The sequence below is a fragment of the Anolis sagrei genome, chromosome 3 (assembly GCF_037176765.1).
Source record: "Anolis sagrei isolate rAnoSag1 chromosome 3, rAnoSag1.mat, whole genome shotgun sequence".
Taxonomy (NCBI): domain Eukaryota; kingdom Metazoa; phylum Chordata; class Lepidosauria; order Squamata; family Dactyloidae; genus Anolis; species Anolis sagrei.
The window spans coordinates 91,700,534-91,722,619 of record NC_090023.1 but is presented as its reverse complement, the minus strand read 5'-3'; the positions used below and the strand labels follow the sequence as shown (position 1 = coordinate 91,722,619).

The following is a 22,086-nucleotide window of genomic DNA, read 5'->3' as shown; positions in this document are numbered from 1 at the left end:
AGTGGTTTTTGAGTTATGTTAATCCCACAAACGAACATTACATTTTTATTTATATAAGACTAGCCATTCCCTGCCACGCGTTGCTGTGGCCCACTCTGTTGGTTATGGGGGTTCTGTGTGGGAGGTGTGGCCCAATTCCATCGTTGGTGGGGTTCAGAATGCTCTATGATTGTAGGTGAACTACAAATCCCAGCAACTACAACTCCCAAATGTCAAGTTTCTATTTTCCCCAAACTCCACCAGTGTTCACATTTGGGCATATTGAGTATTCGTGTAGAGTTTGGTCCAGATCCATCATTGTTTGAGTCCACACTACTCTCTGGATGTAGGTGAACTACAACTCCCAAACTCAAGTTCAATGCCCACCAAACCCTTCTAGTCTTTTCTGTTGGTCATGGGAGTCCTGTGTGTCACCTTTGGTACAATTCCATTATTGGTGGAGTTCAGGATGCTCTTTGATTGTAGGTGAATTATAAATCCCAGGAACTACAACTCCCAAATGTCAAAATCAAAAAAATTTGAGTGAAGGACAATCATTGGATTGTTAGGTGTGTGCTGTCCAAATTTGGTGTCAATTCATCTAGTGGTTTTTGAGTTCTGTTAATCCCACAAACTAACATTGCATTTTTATTCAGATAGATAGATAGATAGATAGAAGATTGCAATTCACACTTGCCTCAAACAGGGAAGAGTTCTTTCTCCAAGCGTGGACATTATTCCACAGATATATAAACCCCACTTGCCTAGTTTCCACAGACCTCACAACCTCTGAGGACGCCCGCCATAGATGCAGGCGAAACGTCAGGAGAGAAGGCTACCATACTGTTCGGAAAACTCACAGCAACCCAGTGATTCCGGTGAATGCATTAATTCTACCGTAGACGCAGGCTCAGTATCAAAGGCGCTGCCAAATCCTGATCTACCAGAGACCGGTGAAAGAGAGAGAGAGAGCCGTCCACAAAGTGAGCCTGAAGGGAAGCCCCGCCCCTCGGCCCATCCTCCCCTAAACGAGGCGAAGAGGCGGCCCCGCCCGCGCCCGTGGTCACGTGAGAGGGTCAGCCCCGCCCCCATGGCGCAGACTTCTCCGCCGCCATGTTGTTTCTCCCCCTCCTTCGCAGGCCGGTGCTTCCTCTCCCTCTCCCGGAAAGGTGAGCGCCTCGTCCCACTCGTTGACCCGCGTTCCCTTTCGGCCTTGACTGGAAAGAAACAGAAGTGAGTGGGAAGTCTTGTGGGGCCGGGGGAGGAGCGGGTCGAGGGAAGCCTCCGAGGCTGCGGCGCAATGGGCCAGCTGGAGTGTTTGGCCTGAAGAGAAGGAGAGCCCTCTTCTCTTGCTTGCCTACAGTGTGTATACCAGGCCTGGGCAATCCTGGGCCTTCCAGGTGTTTTGGACTTCAACTCCCACTATTCCTAACAGCCTCAGGCCCCTTCCTTTTCCCCCTCAGCCGCTTAAGCGGCTGGGGGGGGGGGGGAAGGAAGGGGCCTGAGGCTGTTAGGAATGGTGGGAGTTGAAGTCCAAAACACCTGGAAGGCCCAAGATTGCCCAGGCCTGGTGTATAAGGTGAATACAAAACATAAGTGAATATAATGCCTACTTGGGTCCCATCTCTAAGATGTCTCATTGTGTTTAAGAAAATACAGTAAACTCTCAATTAACTGGCATCCATGGGGAATGCTAGATGCTGGATAAATGTAACTTATGGTTCTTAGGGAGCTATTATTAAAAACAGCCTTAATTAATGCTATGCCGTAACCATCAATTCTGCATTGACTCGGTATTAATTTAGAAACGTGGCACTTAAAAGCCAATTAGGTCAAACACAAACTTAATGAAACACAATTTTACTGTATTATAGAAACAGCTTTATGAATGCTGCTTTAAAAGTCAAGACAGTAATTAAAGAACAACACTCAGAAAACAGGAGAATTCCAGACAGAAAAGAATCAGGGCCAGCTAACACCTAACAAAGGATTCCCCCCAGGCAGTAAACAACCAGTCCTTGAATCTGCAAGACCATTCAATGCTAATCAAGGTGGGCAATTGCTACATTAACACTTGCCTCAAATAGACAATAGTTCTCACACGTTCTCCCTCCCGGGACTTTCCACAGATATATAAACCCCTCTTGCTGAGTTTTCAGCACACCTTGCAACCTCTGAGGATGCCTGCCATAGATGTAGGCAAAATGTCAGGAGAGAATGCTACTGGCATGTGGCCATATAGCCCAGAAAACTCGCAGCAACTCAGTGATTCTGGCTATGAAAGCCTTCGACAACACAGCTTTAAAACTTTGGGTTGTTTTTTTTTTTTTTGCTAGTTGCTTCAGTGTTCTGGTTAACTGAGACTTTACTGTATTCCAAAATCCCACATAAGTTTGGCATTTTGAATAAGGGATACTCAAGCTGTCCTAGTTACACATTTCAGCATTGCAAGAGATTGGACTAGATGGCCCTTTCCACTCTTAGAATCTGTGATTGTATTAGAGGCGGAGGAGAAAATAAGTTTTTTTCCGGTGTGATTGTTGCCTTTGGTCTCTACACAAAGATGAATGCTTTCCTTCTGTGCCAGTTAACTTCCCTTCTAGGAGTGAGGGGCTGGAGCTGCCGATCTACCTTGTCTGTTTTCCTTCCGGACTCACAGAAGTGGTGTGATTAAAGATCCCGTGATGCTGAGGCCGAGAGGCTGTTCAGTGGAGAAATTGCGTCTCTTCTATGCTTCTCAGCTGGCATGTGACCAATTTCTCTTCAGGGCAGTTTCTCAGAACTGATTAAAAATCACTGGACTGTCAGGGGACAGCTCCATTTCTTATGTATATCGCCTTTGTCTTCTTTCCTTTCTAGCTTCTGTCATGTAGAAAAACAATCTCTCTTGAAAAAGAAAATCCTGAATTGAGCTTTTTGCTTTGCTCCTTTTCCAGGGTTTATTTGGTATTCTAGTGAAGATAAGCAAATTGGAGTCTGTGTTTTTCCAGCTACCTTTGTGTACCAAGCGGGCACAAACACAAAAGGCACCTCATTAAGAAATGCCAAGTGACATAATATATTAAGTCTAACTTGTATAGCTGTAATAGATTTGACTTTTTGTTGGGAATTCAGCATTCTTATAAGGCAGAACAGCAAAAGATAGGTTTTCCTCACAGAAGATAAACTTCCCTTATGTACAGCAATGCATAAAAGTAATTATTATCTGTATAGAAATTGTGCTTTGCCATGTATTTGAAATAGAAGCTTCCCAACATGTAAAGGACCACACTGAACTTTGTTGAACTGAAATTCTTGAACACAGTAACTGAACATTTGTGGTTTCCTTGACACAGATGTATAGTTCTAACAGGGTGGGGATTGCTGAGTGGGTGGAAAGGTCTCATGAACATTGAGGAAGTTTTTCAGCTCTGCTATTTCAAAATGTTTGATGAGGGAGATTAGCACTTTCCAAGTTGACTTACTCAGTTGCCACAGATGATTACAGATTGTTTCTGTATACTCCCATTGGTTTGACCATATTGTCATTTGGACTTTATATAGATAATTCATATGGAAGGCAAGAAGTGTCAGGAGTTTGATAAACCTACAGACAAATCTGCTTTGCATTGTTAAAGCTTGATGCAGTTGCACCAGGAGTGAAATTGCATAGTTGTTGGACACTCTAGTTGAAAAATTAATTTAAAAACAAATAATTTATAGAGAGAGTTTGTACCAAGGAATTCCAGTGGTTCTCCTTCCCCGCAGCATCATACTTACTTACTTACTTACTTACTTACTTAGGCGATCCCTCGTTGGACGAGTAAGATGGTCTTCCATCATGGGTTTCCTTGTGGGTCCGCATGTGGCTGTGGAGCCCTATTCTTGCTCTGCATCTTCTTCCGCAGTGAGGGCATTGGTTTCCAGGTGGAAGGCGGTCCCGGTTGGGGTTGGCTTGACGCGCCTTCCTCCTGGCACGTTTCTCTCTTTCACCCTCCACTCGTGCCTCCTCGAATTCTGCAGCACTGCTGGTCACAGCTGACCTCCAGCTGGAGCGCTCATGGGCCAGGGCCTCCCAGTTCTCAGTGTCTATGCCAGAGTTTTTAAGGTTGGCTTTGAGCCCATCTTTAAATCTCTTTTCCTGTCCACCAACATTCCGTTTTCCATTCTTGAGTTCGGAGTAGAGCAACTGCTTTGGGAGACGGTGGTCAGGCATCCGGACAACGTGGCCTGTCCAGCGGAGTTGATGTTGGAGGACCATTGCTTCAATGCTGGTGGTCTTTGCTTCCTCCAGCACGCTGACGTTTGTCCGCTTGTCTTCCCAGGAGATTTGCAGGATTTTCCGGAGGCAGCGCTGATGGAATCGTTCCAGGAGCTGCATGTGACGTCTGTAGACAGTCCACGTCTCACAGGCATATAGCAGGGTTGGGAGGACAATAGCTTTATAGACAAGCACTTTAGTATCCCTACGGATGTCCCGGTCCTCAAACACTCTCTGCTTCATTCGGGAAAATGCTGCACTTGCAGAGCTCAGGCGGTGTTGTATTTCGGCGTCGATGTTGACTTTGGTGGAGAGGTGGCTGCCAAGGTAGCGGAAATGGTCGACATTTTCTAATGTTACACCATTAAGCTGTATCTCTGGCATTGGAGAGGGGGCGGCTGGTGACTGCTGGAACAGCACTTTGGTTTTCTCGATGTTCAGTGACAGGCCAAGCTTTGTGTATGCTTCTGCAAAGGTGTTGAGAGTGGCTTGTAGATCTTCTTCTGTATGCGCACAGACGACATTGTCATCAGCATACTGGAGTTCTATAACAGATGTTGTTGTGACCTTGGTTTTGGCTTTCAGTCTGCTGAGGTTAAATAGCTTGCCGTCTGTCCGATAGATGATTTCCACTCCGGTGGGAAGCTTCCCATCAACAAGGTGTAGTATCATGGCGATGAAGATGGAGAATAAAGTTGGGGCAATAACACATCCCTGTTTGACACCCGATTCCACCTTAAATGGGTCACTTTGGGAGCCATTGCTGTCCAAGACTGTTGCCATCATGTCATCGTGGAGGAGCCGCAGGATGTTCACAAATTTGCTTGGGCACCCGATTTTTTGGAGGATGGTCCAGAGAGCGCTGCGATTCACTGTGTCGAATGCCTTTGCAAGGTCGATGAATGCCATGTACAGAGGTTGGTTTTGTTCCCTGCATTTTTCTTGGAGCTGTCGTGCAGTGAAGATCATGTCCACAGTTCCTCTGGAGGGGCGGAAGCCGTTCTGGGATTCTGGGAGGGTGTCTTCTGAGAGGGGCAGAAGGCGGTTTGCAAGGATTCTTGCGAGGATTTTTCCAGCAGAGGTTAGAAGGGAGATACCTCGATAGTTTCCGCAGTCTGTTCTTTCCCCTTTTTTGAAGAGGGTGATGATGGTGGCATCCTTGAAGTCTGCTGGGATTTTCTCGGTCACCCACACTTTTTCTATGAGCTGGTGGAGTTGGTGTGTCAGCGCAGGTCCTCCCTCTTTAAAGATTTCAGCAGGGATCCCATCCAGTCCGCTGGCTTTGTTGTTCTTTTGTTGGCTGATGGCATTGCTGACTTCTTCCAAACTAGGCAGTGCTGCAAGCTCATCCCTGGTTTGTTGTTGCGGGATTTGTGAGAGGACCTCTTCGGCCACACTGGAGCTGCGGTTTAGGAGGCTTTGGTAGTGTTCTTTCCAACGTAGTGCAATTGACTTTTGGTCCTTCAGGAGTTTGGTTCCGTCTGATGAGCGTAGAGGCTGTATGCCATGGTTTCTTGGCCCATAGATGACCTTTGTGGCTTTGAAAAATCCTTGAGCATTATGGGTATCTGCCAGGTGTTGGATTTCTTCAGCCTTCTTTGTCCACCAGATGTTCTTGAGTTCTCTTGTCCTTCTTTGGACCTCAGCTTTTGCACTGGCGTAGATCTTTTTCTTAGCAGCACAGTTGATGTCTCTCTGCCATGTTTGGAAGGCTTTCCTTTTCTTGTCGATTAGCTGTTGGATCTCGATGTCATTTTCGTCAAACCAGTCTTGATGTTTCTTGGCTTGGTATCCAATAGTTTCTTCGCAGGCTTGGATGATGGAGGTCTTCAGTTTGTTCCAATGTTCCTCAACATTTTCAGGGTGTACTGTGGGTAGATGGTCCTTGAGTGCGGTTTGGAGATGGGCTCGCCTGGAGGGCTCCTGAAGGGCTTGGGTGTTCATTTTGCGCCTTGTCTTTCTTCCTTGGAGTCTGCGCTTGGGGGCGATCTTGATAGCCATCGTGGATCGGATTAGCCTGTGGTCGGTCCAGCAGTCGTCAGCACCTGTCATGGCTCTTGTGAGAAGTACGTCACGGCGGTCTCTGGCACGTGTGATTACATAGTCTAAGAGGTGCCAATGCTTTGACCGGGGGTGCTTCCATGATGTCTTGAACTTGTTTTTCTGGCGGAAGAGCGTGTTGGTGATGACAAGGTTGTGCTCCGCACATTTGGTGAGAAGCAGGATGCCATTCGAGTTGCTGTTTCCAACCCCGTCTTTTCCTATGGTGCCTGGCCACAGGTCGAAGTCTCGCCCGACTCTTGCATTGAAGTCCCCCAGGAGAATGATTTTGTCCTCCTTAGGTATCCCCGATAGGACAGTGTCCAGCTGATAGTAGAATTTCTCCTTGATGTCTTCATCAGCGTCTAGTGTTGGTGCATAGGCACTTATGATGGTTGCCCGTTGGTTTTTGGCAAGATCAATTCGGAGAGTGGAGAGTCGTTCGTTGATGCCAGTGGGTGCTTCGGACAGATGTTTCATCAGATCATTTCTTATGGCGAAGCCAACTCCGTGCATTCTTTGGTCTTCTTCGGGCAGTCCCTTCCAGAAGAAGGTGTAGCCTCCTTTTTCTTCCTTCAGCTGTCCCTCTCCTGCTCTCCGGGTCTCCTGAAGGGCTGCTATGTCGATGTTGAAGCGTCCCAGCTCCCTTGCGATGATGGCAGTTCTGCGTTCGGGGCGTTCACTGTCACTGTTGTCCATCAGTGTCCGTACGTTCCACGTACCGAAGTTCATTTTTCTTTTTTGACCGCAGGATGGTGACCCCACTGGACGCGGCAGTCCAGTCAGGGATAAGTGAGGCAGACTATGTTTAGGGCACCTTTTCTAGCCCCCTCCCTGTGTGGGGTGAGCAGAGTGGGTCCTAAAAAGGGCTGCTCAGTCGCGGATACAGCTGCCGAACTACTCAACTGCCTCGGACCTTGAGGTAGAACGACTGAGTCCGTACCCACCGCCCATGTGCCAGTCTGTGACTAGGGGCTTCCAGATTTCACAGTCCTGCCCCCGTCGCCACTCGCTGATCGCCATGGGACTTTGGTTGCTTGGTTTTTATTTTCTTTGGAAGACGCCTGTGCGTGGGTTTTTTTAATGTGTGGAGGTCAGTGCACAACTGAACAACACACAGTCTTCACAGATGAGGTTCCACTGGTGATGTAGTTTAACACAATGACCATGGCTTCTCAGTCTGTTGCAGCCTTCTTCCGCCTTCGCAGCCGTTGTAACATGTACCATGTTATCCTCCGCCTGCTCCGCCGTTGAGGTCTTTGGGTCTTCGGACTGTGCTTGGTCTGGGACCTCCCCCGCGGCCACTCCTGGGAGTGCACGACTCCAGTTGTTGTGCCCACAGGTTCATCGGAACACGCAAGCCCCCTCACCACGACAAGGTGACAGTCCATCGAGGGGGACCGCAGCATCATATATAATATAGATGGAGTATGCTAAAAAAAAACCCCCTCAGTGTAATCTCACCAATTCTTTGTTTTGAAGCTCTTTTGAAAGTACTGTAATCAGAAGCTGAAGAGGTTTCCAGCAGTCTGGCACAAACCCACTTAGCTCCATTAGCAGATTTCATTTTTGTTGGAACGACTGCAGTATAGAATCCAAAAGCAGCCCCAGAGCTCAGAAGTACTAAAGGATTTCTAAAACTTCTCCATCAATTATGCCGTTCTTTGCATGAGGTTACATTTCTGTGACCACTAAAACAAGAGATAATGTTATTGAAAAGAAACAGTTTTTAAATAGTATTAAACAAATATAAGAAAATACTAAAATTGTTTAGAAAACCTGCTTGTGATTCCTCAGAGCCATTCCAAGTAAAAAGAAAAGGATGTATAGGCCCTTTGGCACAAGTCTGGGAAATGTATTATCAAGAAGAATTTCTGCATCAGGCCCTGATTCATTTTAAAAGTTCGCAAAACACAAAGACTCCTGTTTTTGTAGCTCTGTACCTGTGAGTGAACTGCTCCAGTTCCCAAGAACATGTTGTGTGCCTTTGCTTTCCAGATAATATATTGTCATAGTTTTCTTCTGGCCATTGATATTGTAATAGGTACAGTTAAGACATAACATTTATCGTTCGCTCTAACCAGTAGTTCATGAAATACTTTGCTCCAAGTTTTTAAGCTTTCTTGATATAAATTAAAAGAGCTTAATTAGCCAATATGCTGCTTAGTGGATAGGACATATACTTTTGCATGCAAAAAGTGTCTAATTCACTTTGCAAATATTACTAGAAAAGATATCTGTCTGAGACTCTTGAGAAACTTTCAATCTGTGTTGAAAATAATTAGTATTTTCTCAGCTTCAGAGAAGGAAGAATGGGTAGTATTGAAATCATCCCTGTGACCTGGGAGAGGCAACAGTGGTTTGATGGCTGATCTCCTTGGTAGTATTATAATGCTTTATATTCTGGGGATTTTTCTTTTTAAATGCCGAAAGTATTCTAGGAGTCCCTTTATTTAATGTTTTGACACTTTATAGTTGGCCCATTGATGACATGTTGGCAGAATTCAAATATAGTCATGTTTGCCTCGATCAGGGCTTTTTAAAACTTTCCACTCAAGACCACTTTTGGCCAGATACATTTTTATGTGATCCCAGGTATGTATATTAAATAGTTGTAAACATCAAGCATTTACTGACAACAAATTAGCATTTGCAAAGCTGAAATATTTTCTGAGTAAACTATACACACTGCACAACAAATGTGGGTAAATGTCTGAAACAGCTACTAAGTAATATTCAGAAAACTTTTATTGTTGCCAATTTTTTCAGGACCCAGCACTGAGCTAAGGGATCGAGATCCACAGTTTAGGAAGAGATGGTCTAGATCAGTCTTTCAAATGATATTGTAGCACCTTTGGGACTGAGAAATAAGTTTGCAGCATAAGATTTTGTACACTGAATCTACTTACTGAAAATGAATCTACAAAAGCATATTCTGCACACTTCTTTCAGTCTGAAAAGTACTACATTAACTTTTGCTCTATGACAAGTTTTCATCAATATTCTAGAATTTTATAATTTTGTTTATATGTATATTTTGTTTAAGTAAAATCTTCAAAAACATGTTATAAATATTTTGTGTTTACCAGTAGTAACTATGCCAGAACAGTTGATTTCATCATGCTGAATGTCCTTTTCTGGATAATTCATGTATTTATGGAAAATTTCAGTCTGAAATACTTTGAACCAGTTTTTTTCTATTTTTTTTTCCAGTTTTTGGAATACATATAGTTCATGTATATGGTGAATAAATGTTGGGAAAGTGGGACTAGCTCATCTAGTTTTTCCTCAAGGTGTTCTCATGCCACCAGTTAGAAATTTGACAAGGAAAGGACCGGACGGACTCTTGAACCTGCCTAGGGAAAAAAAAAGTCATAACATGGAGAAGTCAAAATGTACCTGATTGTTATAGGTTTGAGCAATGTTGGAAAGCTCTGCCTGCCCAGTTAATCTATATTACACTGTCATTCTACCAGGGCAGTGGTTGCGTTCTGTGAGGCAGGTGTCCTGGAAATGGGGCCCAAAGTGTGAGAACGACCTTGATTGGATGGGGTGCCAGAGCTTTCTAATATTCCCCTAGCCCACCACCTTTCCTTTTCTGGATATTTGCTTTTATAGGGTCCTTGTGTAAGTCAAGCCACAAAACCTGGAGTCTTATCCTGTTGCCTTTCTCCCCATCGGTTTTCTGACAGTTGTGGAACAAGATCTCCTTGAGGAAGATTCAGTGAGTGCTGGATATATAACTAGCCCCCTTTCCTCAAATTTGGATGTGGCAGTGGTAGCAAAAACGTTTCAGGTTTTGTAGTTTAGGATTTTGGGAAAGTGGAAACTCAAGCTGTAATAGAGAGAATGGCTATGATCTAATTTCTCCAACACTTGTAAGATTTTTTTTTACAGAAGAGCCTGGTTTGCAGTGTGGCAAATTCTTGACATAAACCTAGAGCAAAAGTTTTGCCTTTTCATGTGATGAAGAAACTTTAATGAAAGTCTGAATGAAGTGGACAGCAGGGTGGGACGACGTGAGGTCTATAGAAGAAAAGAGACTTTTGTTTTCATGAAAATGCCACATATGATATAGTTAAGCTGTATATGTGTGGCAGACCCCAAATGGGCTTATTGTTATATGTTCTAAAAATATGGGCTGCAGCTGTACTATAAACTGGGGAACAGAAAGTACAGAATTAGCATCTTCCATCAAATTCTTTTTTTCTAAACAGACTTATCTCCCTTTATTTCATACATTTTAAAGAAAAGTTGATGGCAAGTCTCAACTTTTGTGTTCAGTGTTGATTAAATTTTAATGTTTAGTCCTGGGATAAAACTGATGAGTTATCAGTATGTCAATACTCACTGTAAAGTGTGCATACCTGATGCCTATGCCCATTTTGAAGAAGGTTAGAAGTTCAACAGTAGTATTAAAGGACGGAGTAGAGTTTATGATTCTCTTAAGCTTCATTTCCAGGCTTCATCCTTTCTTTCTCTACCTCAAATCAGTCAATGTTAGTGAAATTGTAGAATTGCAAACACAGTACAGTTGACATAAACTCATTTCCCCATTAATTTATGCACACTTTTTAACATCAAATACAGTACACATCTGTGCAACTGTTCTCCTGTTCACGTTCTATCTCTACTCATTAGTATGCAGGAAATACACAGAGTTTCAAGATTTTTGTTAAAAAGAAACCTAGTAGTTCTAAAAGGAATAGCCAGTAATTCTACTTATTTAGAATGGAGTGACCCTTGACTAAACAGCTGTGTAATAATGTTTTGCACTTCCACTGCCTGGTGAGAATAATGTGAGAACGTCTTGTGATATGTGAAATCTTAAACATAGTATTGTGATCAAATGTTAAATGTATCTGTTAACTTTTAAAATGTATGAAGTGCGGCCTGTTGTAATATGCTCTCTCTTTCTTTTTTGCAGGTATTTGATTATAATGATTTAAAGTGAACATTAAAGGTAACTATTACAATATTTCATTCTTAGTTGGAAGAAGGGCGGATTGGATAATAACAGAATGAATGATTTTGTCTTGATAAATTCATAGAATATTTATGTCTTGTCACATAGGAGTGAAGAAATAGTGGATGATCTACCTTTAAAGACTATGTGGCGAAGGAAACTTTGAGATTGGGTTTAGTCCAATATTTCCTGTGAAACTAAGGAAAAGTTTGAAAATTAGGGGTGATCCAACAAAAGAACTCAATCTATTGCTGGAAAGTAACATTAGCCATATACTCCTAAACCTGTTTCATATGGTTAGAAAATTCCAGGAAGCTGTATTTTCAATGTCTCCTAGGGGACTGAAAGAAGAGAACTCTTTTAAATGCATCAGCATCATGTTGGATTTAAATAAAATATTAAGGGAAAAATTAAAACTCATTGGCATGCTTAAGTTATTTTATAACTTTAAATCTGGATCTGGGTCTAGGGTTCTGATATAAAGTGCTACAAATGGCAAAGAAACAGCTGCTAGCACTGTTCCACAAATGCTTGCTTAACAGTTCATGAACTTCTGTAATAAGTAGGTTCTGTAGCAGTTCTCCTGTTTCTGTTTACTTAAGAACTTACACAAGCAGAAGAGGCACTTGTGTAATATTCTACCAGGAGCTCATGTGAAAAATTCAACACATTCTGATGTGTAAAGATGCATTAATCTACATCTTAATATAATTAAAAGAATTAACGTTGTGGTGTCATTGCACCATATACTACTGTAGCTTCAAGTCTCTTGTTGATTTATAGCAGTTCCATGAATTTCATAAGGGGTTTCTTAGGTAAGGAATACTTAGAGGTATTTTTTGCCAGTTCCTTCTTCAGAAATAAAGTCTACAGCAAGTCTATTATCTGGCTGTCTTTGGTCAAAATAACAAGGTTGACCCTGCTTAGCTTCCAAGATTAGACTGATTCTGATTTTTTTAGGCTATTTATTTATGGTTTCTATTAAGAGCGATAAAGCCTGAAAGGCGTACTGGAAATAAGAAGTAACAGAACAGGATTGTTGTAGGTTTTTCGGGCTGTATGGCCATGTTTTAGAAGCATTACCTTCTGAGTTTTCATGTGTCTTGGAACAGTTTCTCCCCATAGAGATGTTGAATCTATTGTCGAAGGCTTTCATGGCCGGAATCACTGGGTTGTTGTAGGTTTTTTGGGCTGTATGGCCATGTTCTAGACAGAGAGAGAATGCTTCTAGAACATGGCCATTCAGCCTGAAAAACCTACAACAACCCAGTGATTCTGGCCATGAAAGCCTTCGACAATACATAGTAACAGAATATTTAGTACCGTTTAAATCAGTAGAAATCTAGTTAGACATCTGGTTGATCCAGTTGAACCTCCCCTCCCAACAATGTACCCTCCATCAAGTGGAACAAAATGTTATGCTAGCACCAGCAACCTCAGAAATGGCAGGATTGCAATATCAGTTTAAACAAATACATTTTCTAATACAACAAAGAGTGATTTTTTTGTTTTCATTCTTTTAAGGCTTGAAGGCTAAAACAAACTTTTCACGGTCACTTCACTGAGTAAAAGTACCATTTAATGACATTTTAGAATGTTTGTTTATTCCATTAGTTCCCTCACAAAAGTGTGTGGATGCATTTATTTTTTTGAGAATAAAATAGAAGGTTGTGATGGGGCTCGACTTTAGAGGAAAAAAGAATACTGTAGTAATGATACTGCCCAGAGCAGTATTATTCGTTTTCCTCAAGATGTCCTTCATTTTGGAATAGAACCAGTTTTCACTTAATTATTTTTCTTACCTGTATCCAACCTTACTGTTTTGCTTTGAAGTGGCTTACAAAAAACTAGCTAGTGAAGCATCTCTATCCAGGATAGTACTGGTCCATCACAGACTGTTAACAAAGGAGCAGCTGAATAGGTATCCATTTTATGCGCCAGTGGAACTTTGAATGTACTGAATGCCGTAATTAATGAAAAATGTTTGGTGTTGGCAATAGGTTGTGTTGTCCCAGTTGCATTGCATTATGTAAGAAGGACATTGGATTTCAAGTCTATTGCACTTGTTTTTGAACATATACAGTCTCTAATCTTCCTACTAAAGAAGACAAGCTTGCTGAAACCTTGAAGAGCACTGCCAGTATTATTGATAGTAATAGGCTAGGTGGCCAAAAGTGAGGAGGAGCTGAGGAGCCTTCTAACCAAGGTGAAAGAAGAAAGTGCAATAGCTGGGTTGCATCAAAAACCCAAGATTCTGGCAATAAGACTGATTGAAAACTGGCAAATAGAGGGAGAAAACGTGGAGGCAGTGACAGCCTTTGTATTTCTAGGTGCAAAGATCACTGCAGACACAGATTCCAGCCAGGAAATCAGAAGATGTTTACTTCTTGGGAGGAGAGCAATATCCAATTTTGATAAAATAGTGAAGAGTAGAGAGATCACACTGGCAATGAAGATCTGCATAGTTAAAGCAATGGTATTCCCCGTAGTAACCTATGGATGCTAGAGCTGGACCGTAAGGAAGGCTGAGTGAAGGAAGATAGATGCTTTTGAACTGTGGTGCTGGAGGAAAATCCTGAGATTGCCTTGGACCGCAAGTAGATCCATCTGGTCCAAACTTCAGGAAATAAAGCCCGACTGCTCATTGGAGGGAAGGATATTAGAGGCAACGATGAAGTACTTTGGCCACATTATGATAAGACAGGAAAGCTTAGAGAAGACAATGATGTTGGGGGGAAAGGAAGAGGGGCTGACCAAGGGCAAGATGAATGGATGGTATCCTTGAAGTGACTGGCTTGATTCTGAAGGAGCTGGGGCTGGTGACAGCTGACAGGGAGCTCTGGCATGGGCTCGTCCATGAGGTCACAAAGATTCAGAAGCGACTGAACGAATAAACAACAAGGCTAGATGGACCTATGATCTTTTTAAAATTATGGTGGAAATAACATTATGAAGAAATGAATTCCTCTAAGTATTAATATAGCAACATCTATTCTGTGGTATGTATCTGTTTTAGCTGCATGTGTTTGTTCTTATTTATTGAAATATTTCTATCTCGCTCTTAGTAAAGCAAATAGAGCAAGTTAACATGTACTCCCCAGAGTGTGGTGGAGGCTTCTTCTTTGGAAGCTTTTAAGCAGAGGCTGGATGGCCATCTGTCAGGGGTGCTTTGAATGCAATATTCCTGCTTCTTGGCAGGGGGTTGGACTGGATGGCCCATGAGGTCTCTTCCAACTCTATGATTCTATGACTTGGAAAAAAAATACTCCCCAGAAGCTTTAATATGAAATCATGGCTTTTCTTGGCACTAGAAAGAAATCAACTTGAAAGAAATCAGAACTCCAAGGGAGGTAATTCCACAATCTTGCTTCTAATATGAGACTCAAGGAGTCTCATATTAGTTGTGGTGAGGGGGCTTGCGTGTTCCGATGAACCTGTGGGCACAACAACTGGAGTCCTGCACTCCCAGGAGTGGCCGCGGGGGAGGTCCCAGACCAAGCACAGTCCGAAGACCCAAAGACCTCAACGGCGGAGCAGGCGGAGGATAACATGGCACATGTTACAACGGCTGCGAAGGCGGAAGAAGGCTGCAACAGACTGAGAAGCCACGGTCATTGTGTTAAACTACATCACCAGTGGAACCTCATCTGTGAAGACTGTGTGTTGTTCAGTTGTGCACTGACCTCCACACATTAAAAAAACCCACGCACAGGCGTCTTCCAAAGAAAATAAAAACAAACCAACCAAAGTCCCATGGCGTTCAGCGAGTGGCGACGGGGGCAGGACTGTGAAATCTGGAAGCCCCTAGTCACAGACTGGCACATGGGCGGTGGGTACGGACTCAGTCGTTCTACCTCAAGGTCCGAGGCAGTTGAGTAGTTCGGCAGCTGTATCCACGACTGAGCAGCCCTATTGAGGACCCACTCTGCTCACCCCACACGGGGAGGGGGCTAGAAAAGGTGCCCTAAACATAGTCTGCCTCTCTCATCCCTGACTGGACTGCCACGTCCAGTGGGGTCACCATCCTGCGGCCAAAAAAGGAAAATGAACTTCGGTACGTGGAACGTACGGACACTGATGGACAACAGTGACAGTGAACGCCCCGAACACAGAACTGCCATCATCGCAAGGGAGCTGGGACACTTTAACATCGACATAGCAGCCCTTCAGGAGACCCGGAGAGCAGGAGAGGGACAGCTGAAGGAAGAAAAAGGAGGCTACACCTTCTTCTGGAAGGGACTGCCCGAAGAAGACCAAAGAATGCACGGAATTGGCTTCGCTATAAGAAATGATCTGATGAAACATCTGTCCGAAGCACCCACTGGCATCAACGAACGACTCTCCACCCTCCGAATTGATCTTGCCAAAAACCAACGGGCAACCATCATAAGTACCTATGCACCAACACTAGACGCTGATGAAGACATCAAGGAGAAATTCTACTGTCAGCTGGACACCGTCCTATCGGGGATACCTAAGGAGGACAAAATCATTCTCCTGGGGGACTTCAATGCAAGAGTCGGGCGAGACTTCGACCTGTGGCCAGGCACCATAGGAAAAGACGGGGTTGGAAACAGCAACTCGAAATGTGCGGAGCACAACCTTGTCATCACCAACACGCTCTTCCGCCAGAAAAACAAGTTCAAGACATCATGGAAGCACCCCCGGTCAAAGCATTGGCACCTCTTAGACTATGTAATCACACGTGCCAGAGACCGCCGTGACGTGCTCCTCACAAGAGCCATGACAGGTGCTGACGACTGCTGGACCGACCACAGGCTAATCCGATCCACGATGGCTATCAAGATCGCCCCCAAGCGCAGACTCCAAGGAAGGAAGACAAGGCGCAAAATGAACACCCAAGCCCTTCAGGAGCCCTCCAGGCGAGCCCATCTCCAAACAGCACTCAAGGACCATCTACCCACAGTACACCCTGAAAATGTTGAGGAACATTGGAACAAACTGAAGACCTCCATCATCCAAGCCTGCAAAGAAACTATTGGATACCAAGCCAAGAAACATCAAGACTGGTTTGACGAAAATGACATCGAGATCCAACAGCTAATCGACAAGAAAAGGAAAGCCTTCCAAACATGGCAGAGAGACATCAACTGTGCTGCTAAGAAAAAGATCTATGCCAGTGCAAAAGCTGAGGTCCAAAGAAGGACAAGAGAACTCAAGAACATCTGGTGGACAAAGAAGGCTGAAGAAATCCAACACCTGGCAGATACCCATAATGCTCAAGGATTTTTCAAAGCCACAAAGGTCATCTATGGGCCAAGAAACCATGGCATACAGCCTCTACGCTCATCAGACAGAACCAAACTCCTGAAGGACCAAAAGTCAATTGCACTGCGTTGGAAAGAACACTACCAAAGCCTCCTAAACCGCAGCTCCAGTGTGGCCGAAGAGGTCCTCTCACAAATCCCGCAACAACAAACCAGGGATGAGCTTGCAGCACTGCCTAGTTTGGAAGAAGTCAGCAATGCCATCAGCCAACAAAAGAACAACAAAGCCAGTGGACCGGATGGGATCCCCGCTGAAATCTTTAAAGAGGGAGGACCTGCGCTGACACACCAACTCCACCAGCTCATAGAAAAAGTGTGGGTGACCGAGAAAATCCCAGCAGACTTCAAGGATGCCACCATCATCACCCTCTTCAAAAAAGGGGAAAGAACAGACTGCGGAAACTATCGAGGTATCTCCCTTCTAACCTCCGCTGGGAAAATCCTCGCAAGAATCCTTGCAAACCGCCTTCTGCCCCTCTCAGAAGACACCCTCCCAGAATCCCAGAACGGCTTCCGCCCCTCCAGAGGAACTGTGGACATGATCTTCACTGCACGACAGCTCCAAGAAAAATGCAGAGAACAAAATCAACCTCTGTACATGGCATTCATCGACCTTGCAAAGGCATTCGACACAGTGAATCGCAGCGCTCTCTGGACCATCCTCCAAAAAATCGGGTGCCCAAGCAAATTCGTGAACATCCTGCGGCTCCTCCACGATGACATGATGGCAACAGTCTTGGACAGCAATGGCTCCCAAAGTGACCCATTTAAGGTGGAATCGGGTGTCAAACAGGGATGTGTTATTGCCCCAACTTTATTCTTCATCTTCATCGCCATGATACTTCACCTTGTTGATGGGAAGCTTCCCACCGGAGTGGAAATCATCTATCGGACAGACGGCAAGCTATTTAACCTCAGCAGACTGAAAGCCAAAACCAAGGTCACAACAACATCTGTTATAGAACTCCAGTATGCTGATGACAATGTCGTCTGTGCGCATACAGAAGAAGATCTACAAGCCACTCTCAACACCTTTGCAGAAGCATACACAAAGCTTGGCCTGTCACTGAACATCGAGAAAACCAAAGTGCTGTTCCAGCAGTCACCAGCCGTCCCCTCTCCAATGCCAGAGATACAGCTTAATGGTGTAACATTAGAAAATGTCGACCATTTCCGCTACCTTGGCAGCCACCTCTCCACCAAAGTCAACATCGACGCCGAAATACAACACCGCCTGAGCTCTGCAAGTGCAGCATTTTCCCGAATGAAGCAGAGAGTGTTTGAGGACCGGGACATCCGTAGGGATACTAAGGTGCTTGTCTATAAAGCTATTGTCCTCCCAACCCTGCTATATGCCTGTGAGACGTGGACTGTCTACAGACGTCACATGCAGCTCCAGGAACGATTCCATCAGCGCTGCCTCCGGAAAATCCTGCAAATCTCCTGGGAAGACAAGCAGACAAACGTCAGCGTGCTGGAAGAAGCAAAGACCACCAGCATTGAAGCGAATGTCCTCCAACATCAACTCCGCTGGACAGGCCACGTTGTCCGGATGCCTGACCACCGTCTCCCAAAGCAGTTGCTCTACTCCGAACTCAAGAACGGAAAACGGAACGTTGGTGGACAGGAAAAGAGATTTAAAGATGGGCTCAAAGCCAACCTTAAAAACTCTGGCATAGACACTGAGAACTGGGAGGCCCTGGCCCTTGAGCGCTCCAGCTGGAGGTCAGCTGTGACCAGCAGTGCTGCAGAATTCGAGGAGGCACGAGTGGAGGGTGAAAGAGAGAAACGTGCCAGGAGGAAGGCGCGTCAAGCCAACCCCGACCGGGACCGCCTTCCACCTGGAAACCAATGCCCTCACTGCGGAAGAAGATGCAGAGCAAGAATAGGGCTCCACAGCCACCTACGGACCCACAAGGAAACCCATGATGGATCTTACTCGTCCAACGAGGGATCGCCTAAGTAAGTAAGGAGGCTTACAACACAAACCATAGAGTATAATGTCCTACTTAAGTAACCCGTGTCTACATTTTTCTGGAGTTGGATCCTGTTTATAGGAATCTTTTACTTGTCTGTTTTTTTCACTTCAGGTTCTCTCAATCAGCAAATGAATATTCCACATTTTAAATAGGCAAAATGTCTGTTTAATAATTGCATTACATTTTTTTAAAATAGGTCATATTTCACAAATCTTTGCAGTTTAGTTTTGCTATATAGGAAAATCAAAGTGGAAGGAAGATCTGGGTTGGTGCAAAAACTATGCAAAATTTCCTCTTAATGCCTGGTACTGAGAATGTAGAAATTGGGCATTTTTTCCTGGAGTGGGGATATATTATCACAAATATGCTGATAAATTCACTTTACATTTTTTATTCGCTAAGTTGGATTTGTGTCTATGTGTAATGCATAATCAACTGAAACCATCTTTGCTTAGAAAGCAGAGCAACAGGTTTTTAAGAAGCTGTTGGAAGTTTTTACCACTGGTAATAGGTGACATCACTTGATTCAAACTCACAAAGTACATCTTTGCCAGAAGCCCATTTCATTCATGCTACTATGGTCTGTTACGTATTCTTCTTCAAACTTGACTTGGTCCAATTTAGTGGCACTACCAGCTTATTCCGGAACATAAATAGGAAAAGCCTTTGCTTTCTGTGCTATTTGTCTTCCCAAGCATTTCCCCCAAATTCCTTTTCATCTTTAGGGACTGAGCAGGCTTAGAAACCTGATATAATTCTGCTGGAAGCAGAATGGAATTACACTAATGCTAATAATGGTTTTCAGATGCACCTTAAGATTTATAGAAATCAATGAAAACCATGTCTGTCAGCTTGTCAGGGCTGCTGTTTCGGTGAACTATCAGCCTTAATGGTATGAGCATTTCTGTTTGACGTAGAATATTTTAGATTGCATTAAACTCCATCTTCATTTTTTCTGAGCAAATGTTGATTCTTACAGCTGTTGTATTAATAGCTATATCGCAGTATTAGTGAAAGATGTTTGTGTAACATATGAAATAAAAAGCAATATAATGAAAAATATTTCTTTGTTTTTTCAGAACTGGAGATTAAAAAGAATCCAATCTTGAAACAATGGCAGCTAAATCATCACTCCTGAAAGTAATCCTTCTAGGAGATGGTGGAGTTGGAAAGAGTTCAATTATGAACAGATATGTTACTAACAAGTTCGACACTCAGCTGTTCCACACGATAGGTGTAGAGTTCTTAAATAAAGACCTGGAAGTGGATGGACACTTCGTCACAATGCAGATATGGGACACAGCAGGTCAAGAGCGGTTTAGGAGCTTACGGACTCCTTTCTACAGGGGTTCTGACTGTTGTCTTCTCACTTTCAGCGTAGATGACTCTCAAAGTTTCCAAAACCTGGGTAACTGGAAAAAAGAATTTATTTACTATGCAGATGTGAAAGATCCTGAAACATTTCCTTTTGTGATACTGGGGAACAAAGTAGATATAAGTGAAAGGCAAGTGTCTACGGAAGAAGCCCAGCTCTGGTGCAGAAACAACGGCAATCATCCTTACTTTGAAACTAGTGCAAAAGATGCTACTAATGTTGCAGCAGCTTTTGAGGAAGCTGTTCGAAGAGTTCTTGCCACCGATGATAGGTCAGATCACTTGATTCAAACTGATACAGTTAACCTTCACCGAAAGCCCAAGCCTACTTCATCATGCTGTTGACTACTTAGTTTTATTTCTTGGTTATATATCATTCTAACTTAACTTGGAATAATAATAAATCAATATGATTCAGTGGGTGCCACTCTAATATATAATATTGTACTGTTTTCCTGCTTTATGTGTCAGCCAGAAGAGAAGTTCTCTTCAGTAAATGACCTATTGCAAAATTAGCGGTGTCTTATATCTGGGAAGGTACCAGTTCAAGGGTTCATTTAATTTAAACATGTTTGAAAATTAATAAATTATATACTAAAACTTGAAAGTTCTAGAAGCACTACTTGGGGGACTTGTTCTGAAATTGAGATGCAGAGTAGATTTTTTATATGTACATATATATTTTTATGAGATCACTAGTCCTTGTGTTGCTTCACTAAAACCTTTTTTATAAAGCAATAATAATAGTTATTAGAGTATTGTTCCAATTGTCCATCTTTAATGTGATTGTTTTTGTTTAAATTAAGCTACTATAAACACCTTAAGGGCTTTTGCTGTTTGCCTAGTATTACTGAACTGCCTGTAGATTTAAAAATAAGAAATAAATATGCATACGTAGAGCCTGCTTGTGTGTGTATACTTCACTGACAGGAAATGCTTTGCTGTTCCTGTGTTGGAGAAATCTGGGGTTTAACAGCCTCAGCTGCTGGCACTTTGAACTACAGGTTTACACTCCAGATTTCCTAGGGTTAGAGGCACAAGACTCCTGTGAAACTGAAAAAAAATACAAATAAAAATTACATATTTTTTACCTGAGAAAACGGCTCTGTAGAATTTTTTCATCTTCCATCATGACTCTATGGTCACTTTGTGTTGGAAGATAACCATGGAATTGCATTGGAAGACCTATTTCCTTAGGAGGTATTCTCTCTAGATCTTTCAGCATGACTGGAAGAAGTTAACCAGAGTCACTGGAGAACCTAGAGCAGTGTTTCTTAACCTGTGGGTCCCCAGGTGTTTTGGCAAACAACTCACAGAAACCCCAGCCAGTTTACCAGCTGTTAGGATTTCTGGGAGTTGAAAGCCAAAACATCTGGGGACACACAGGTTGAGAACCACTGACCTAGAAGTTTCTACAGAGAGCATTTTAAATACAATCCACAAATAATCAAATCTCCAAATGTGTAGGGATGGTTGTATAAGTGGATATTTAATCATGGTGAATCCTATTATAGTATTCTTCAATTTTTTGCAGTTAATGTGAAAATATTTTCTGAGGGTTATCAAATTTTTGAAAGTGTAGGCTTGTGTGGTTTGTCGCTGATGTTAGCGCTTTGTGTTGACACTTAACTTTGGATTCATCAGTTGATAGTCTCTCAGTTGATGTCTAAAGAATTGTAAGATCGAGAAGCAAAATTGTACTTTGTTGTAAGTTACTTTGTGCTTAGACCGGGGAAAGGGAGGTAAATCAGCTGAAAAGTAAGGGGGGGATTTGGATGAAAGGGAAGAACTTCTCATCTTTCATGACTTAGTCATGTTTAAAGAAACTTTAAGAGAAGCGCCACATTGTAACACTTGAAACCAAGTAACCATTTTCTTTGTATCATGCATCAGCCTAGGCCCAGAAGCATATGAAAGCCTCTCCCTTCATCTCAACTACTGCTGCCCTGACCTCTGGGAGAGAACCGGCAGTATCAGCTGGACTTGATCCCCTTCTGTCCCCTTTTCCTTTTGTGTCATGTCTTAATCAGATTGTAAGCTTGAGGGGAGGGAATGGTTTTCTTGTTTACTTGTCAAGTGTCATGTACAATGATGATGCTTTACAGGTGATGACAATGCTGGTAATTTTATACCATAATCTGCCATTTACTACTTCAAGTCAGCAGCTTTATAACCACACACTTAAGACTATTAATCGGTGGTGCCAGAATGAATTGATAT

The 22,086-nt window shown here is 43.3% G+C and overlaps 1 protein-coding gene across 4 annotated transcripts; it reads left to right on the top strand.

Moving 5' to 3' along the window:
• The first annotated feature begins 1,040 nt into the window (after positions 1-1,040).
• Positions 1,041-20,765, top strand: RAB9A (RAB9A, member RAS oncogene family). Of its 4 annotated transcripts, none has more exons than XM_060769977.2 (4): positions 1,041-1,148; positions 9,878-9,983; positions 11,187-11,222; positions 19,572-20,765. In XM_060769977.2, exon 4 carries the CDS (start codon positions 19,606-19,608, stop codon positions 20,209-20,211), a length of 606 nt encoding a protein of 201 aa, XP_060625960.1. In that variant the 5' UTR covers positions 1,041-1,148; positions 9,878-9,983; positions 11,187-11,222; positions 19,572-19,605; the 3' UTR covers positions 20,212-20,765. The 4 variants fall into 4 exon arrangements, with proteins under 4 accessions (XP_060625960.1, XP_060625957.1, XP_060625958.1 ...); XM_060769974.2 differs by having other exon boundaries at positions 1,041-1,212; XM_060769975.2 differs by lacking the exon at positions 9,878-9,983.
• The last annotated feature ends 1,321 nt before the right edge of the window (positions 20,766-22,086 follow it).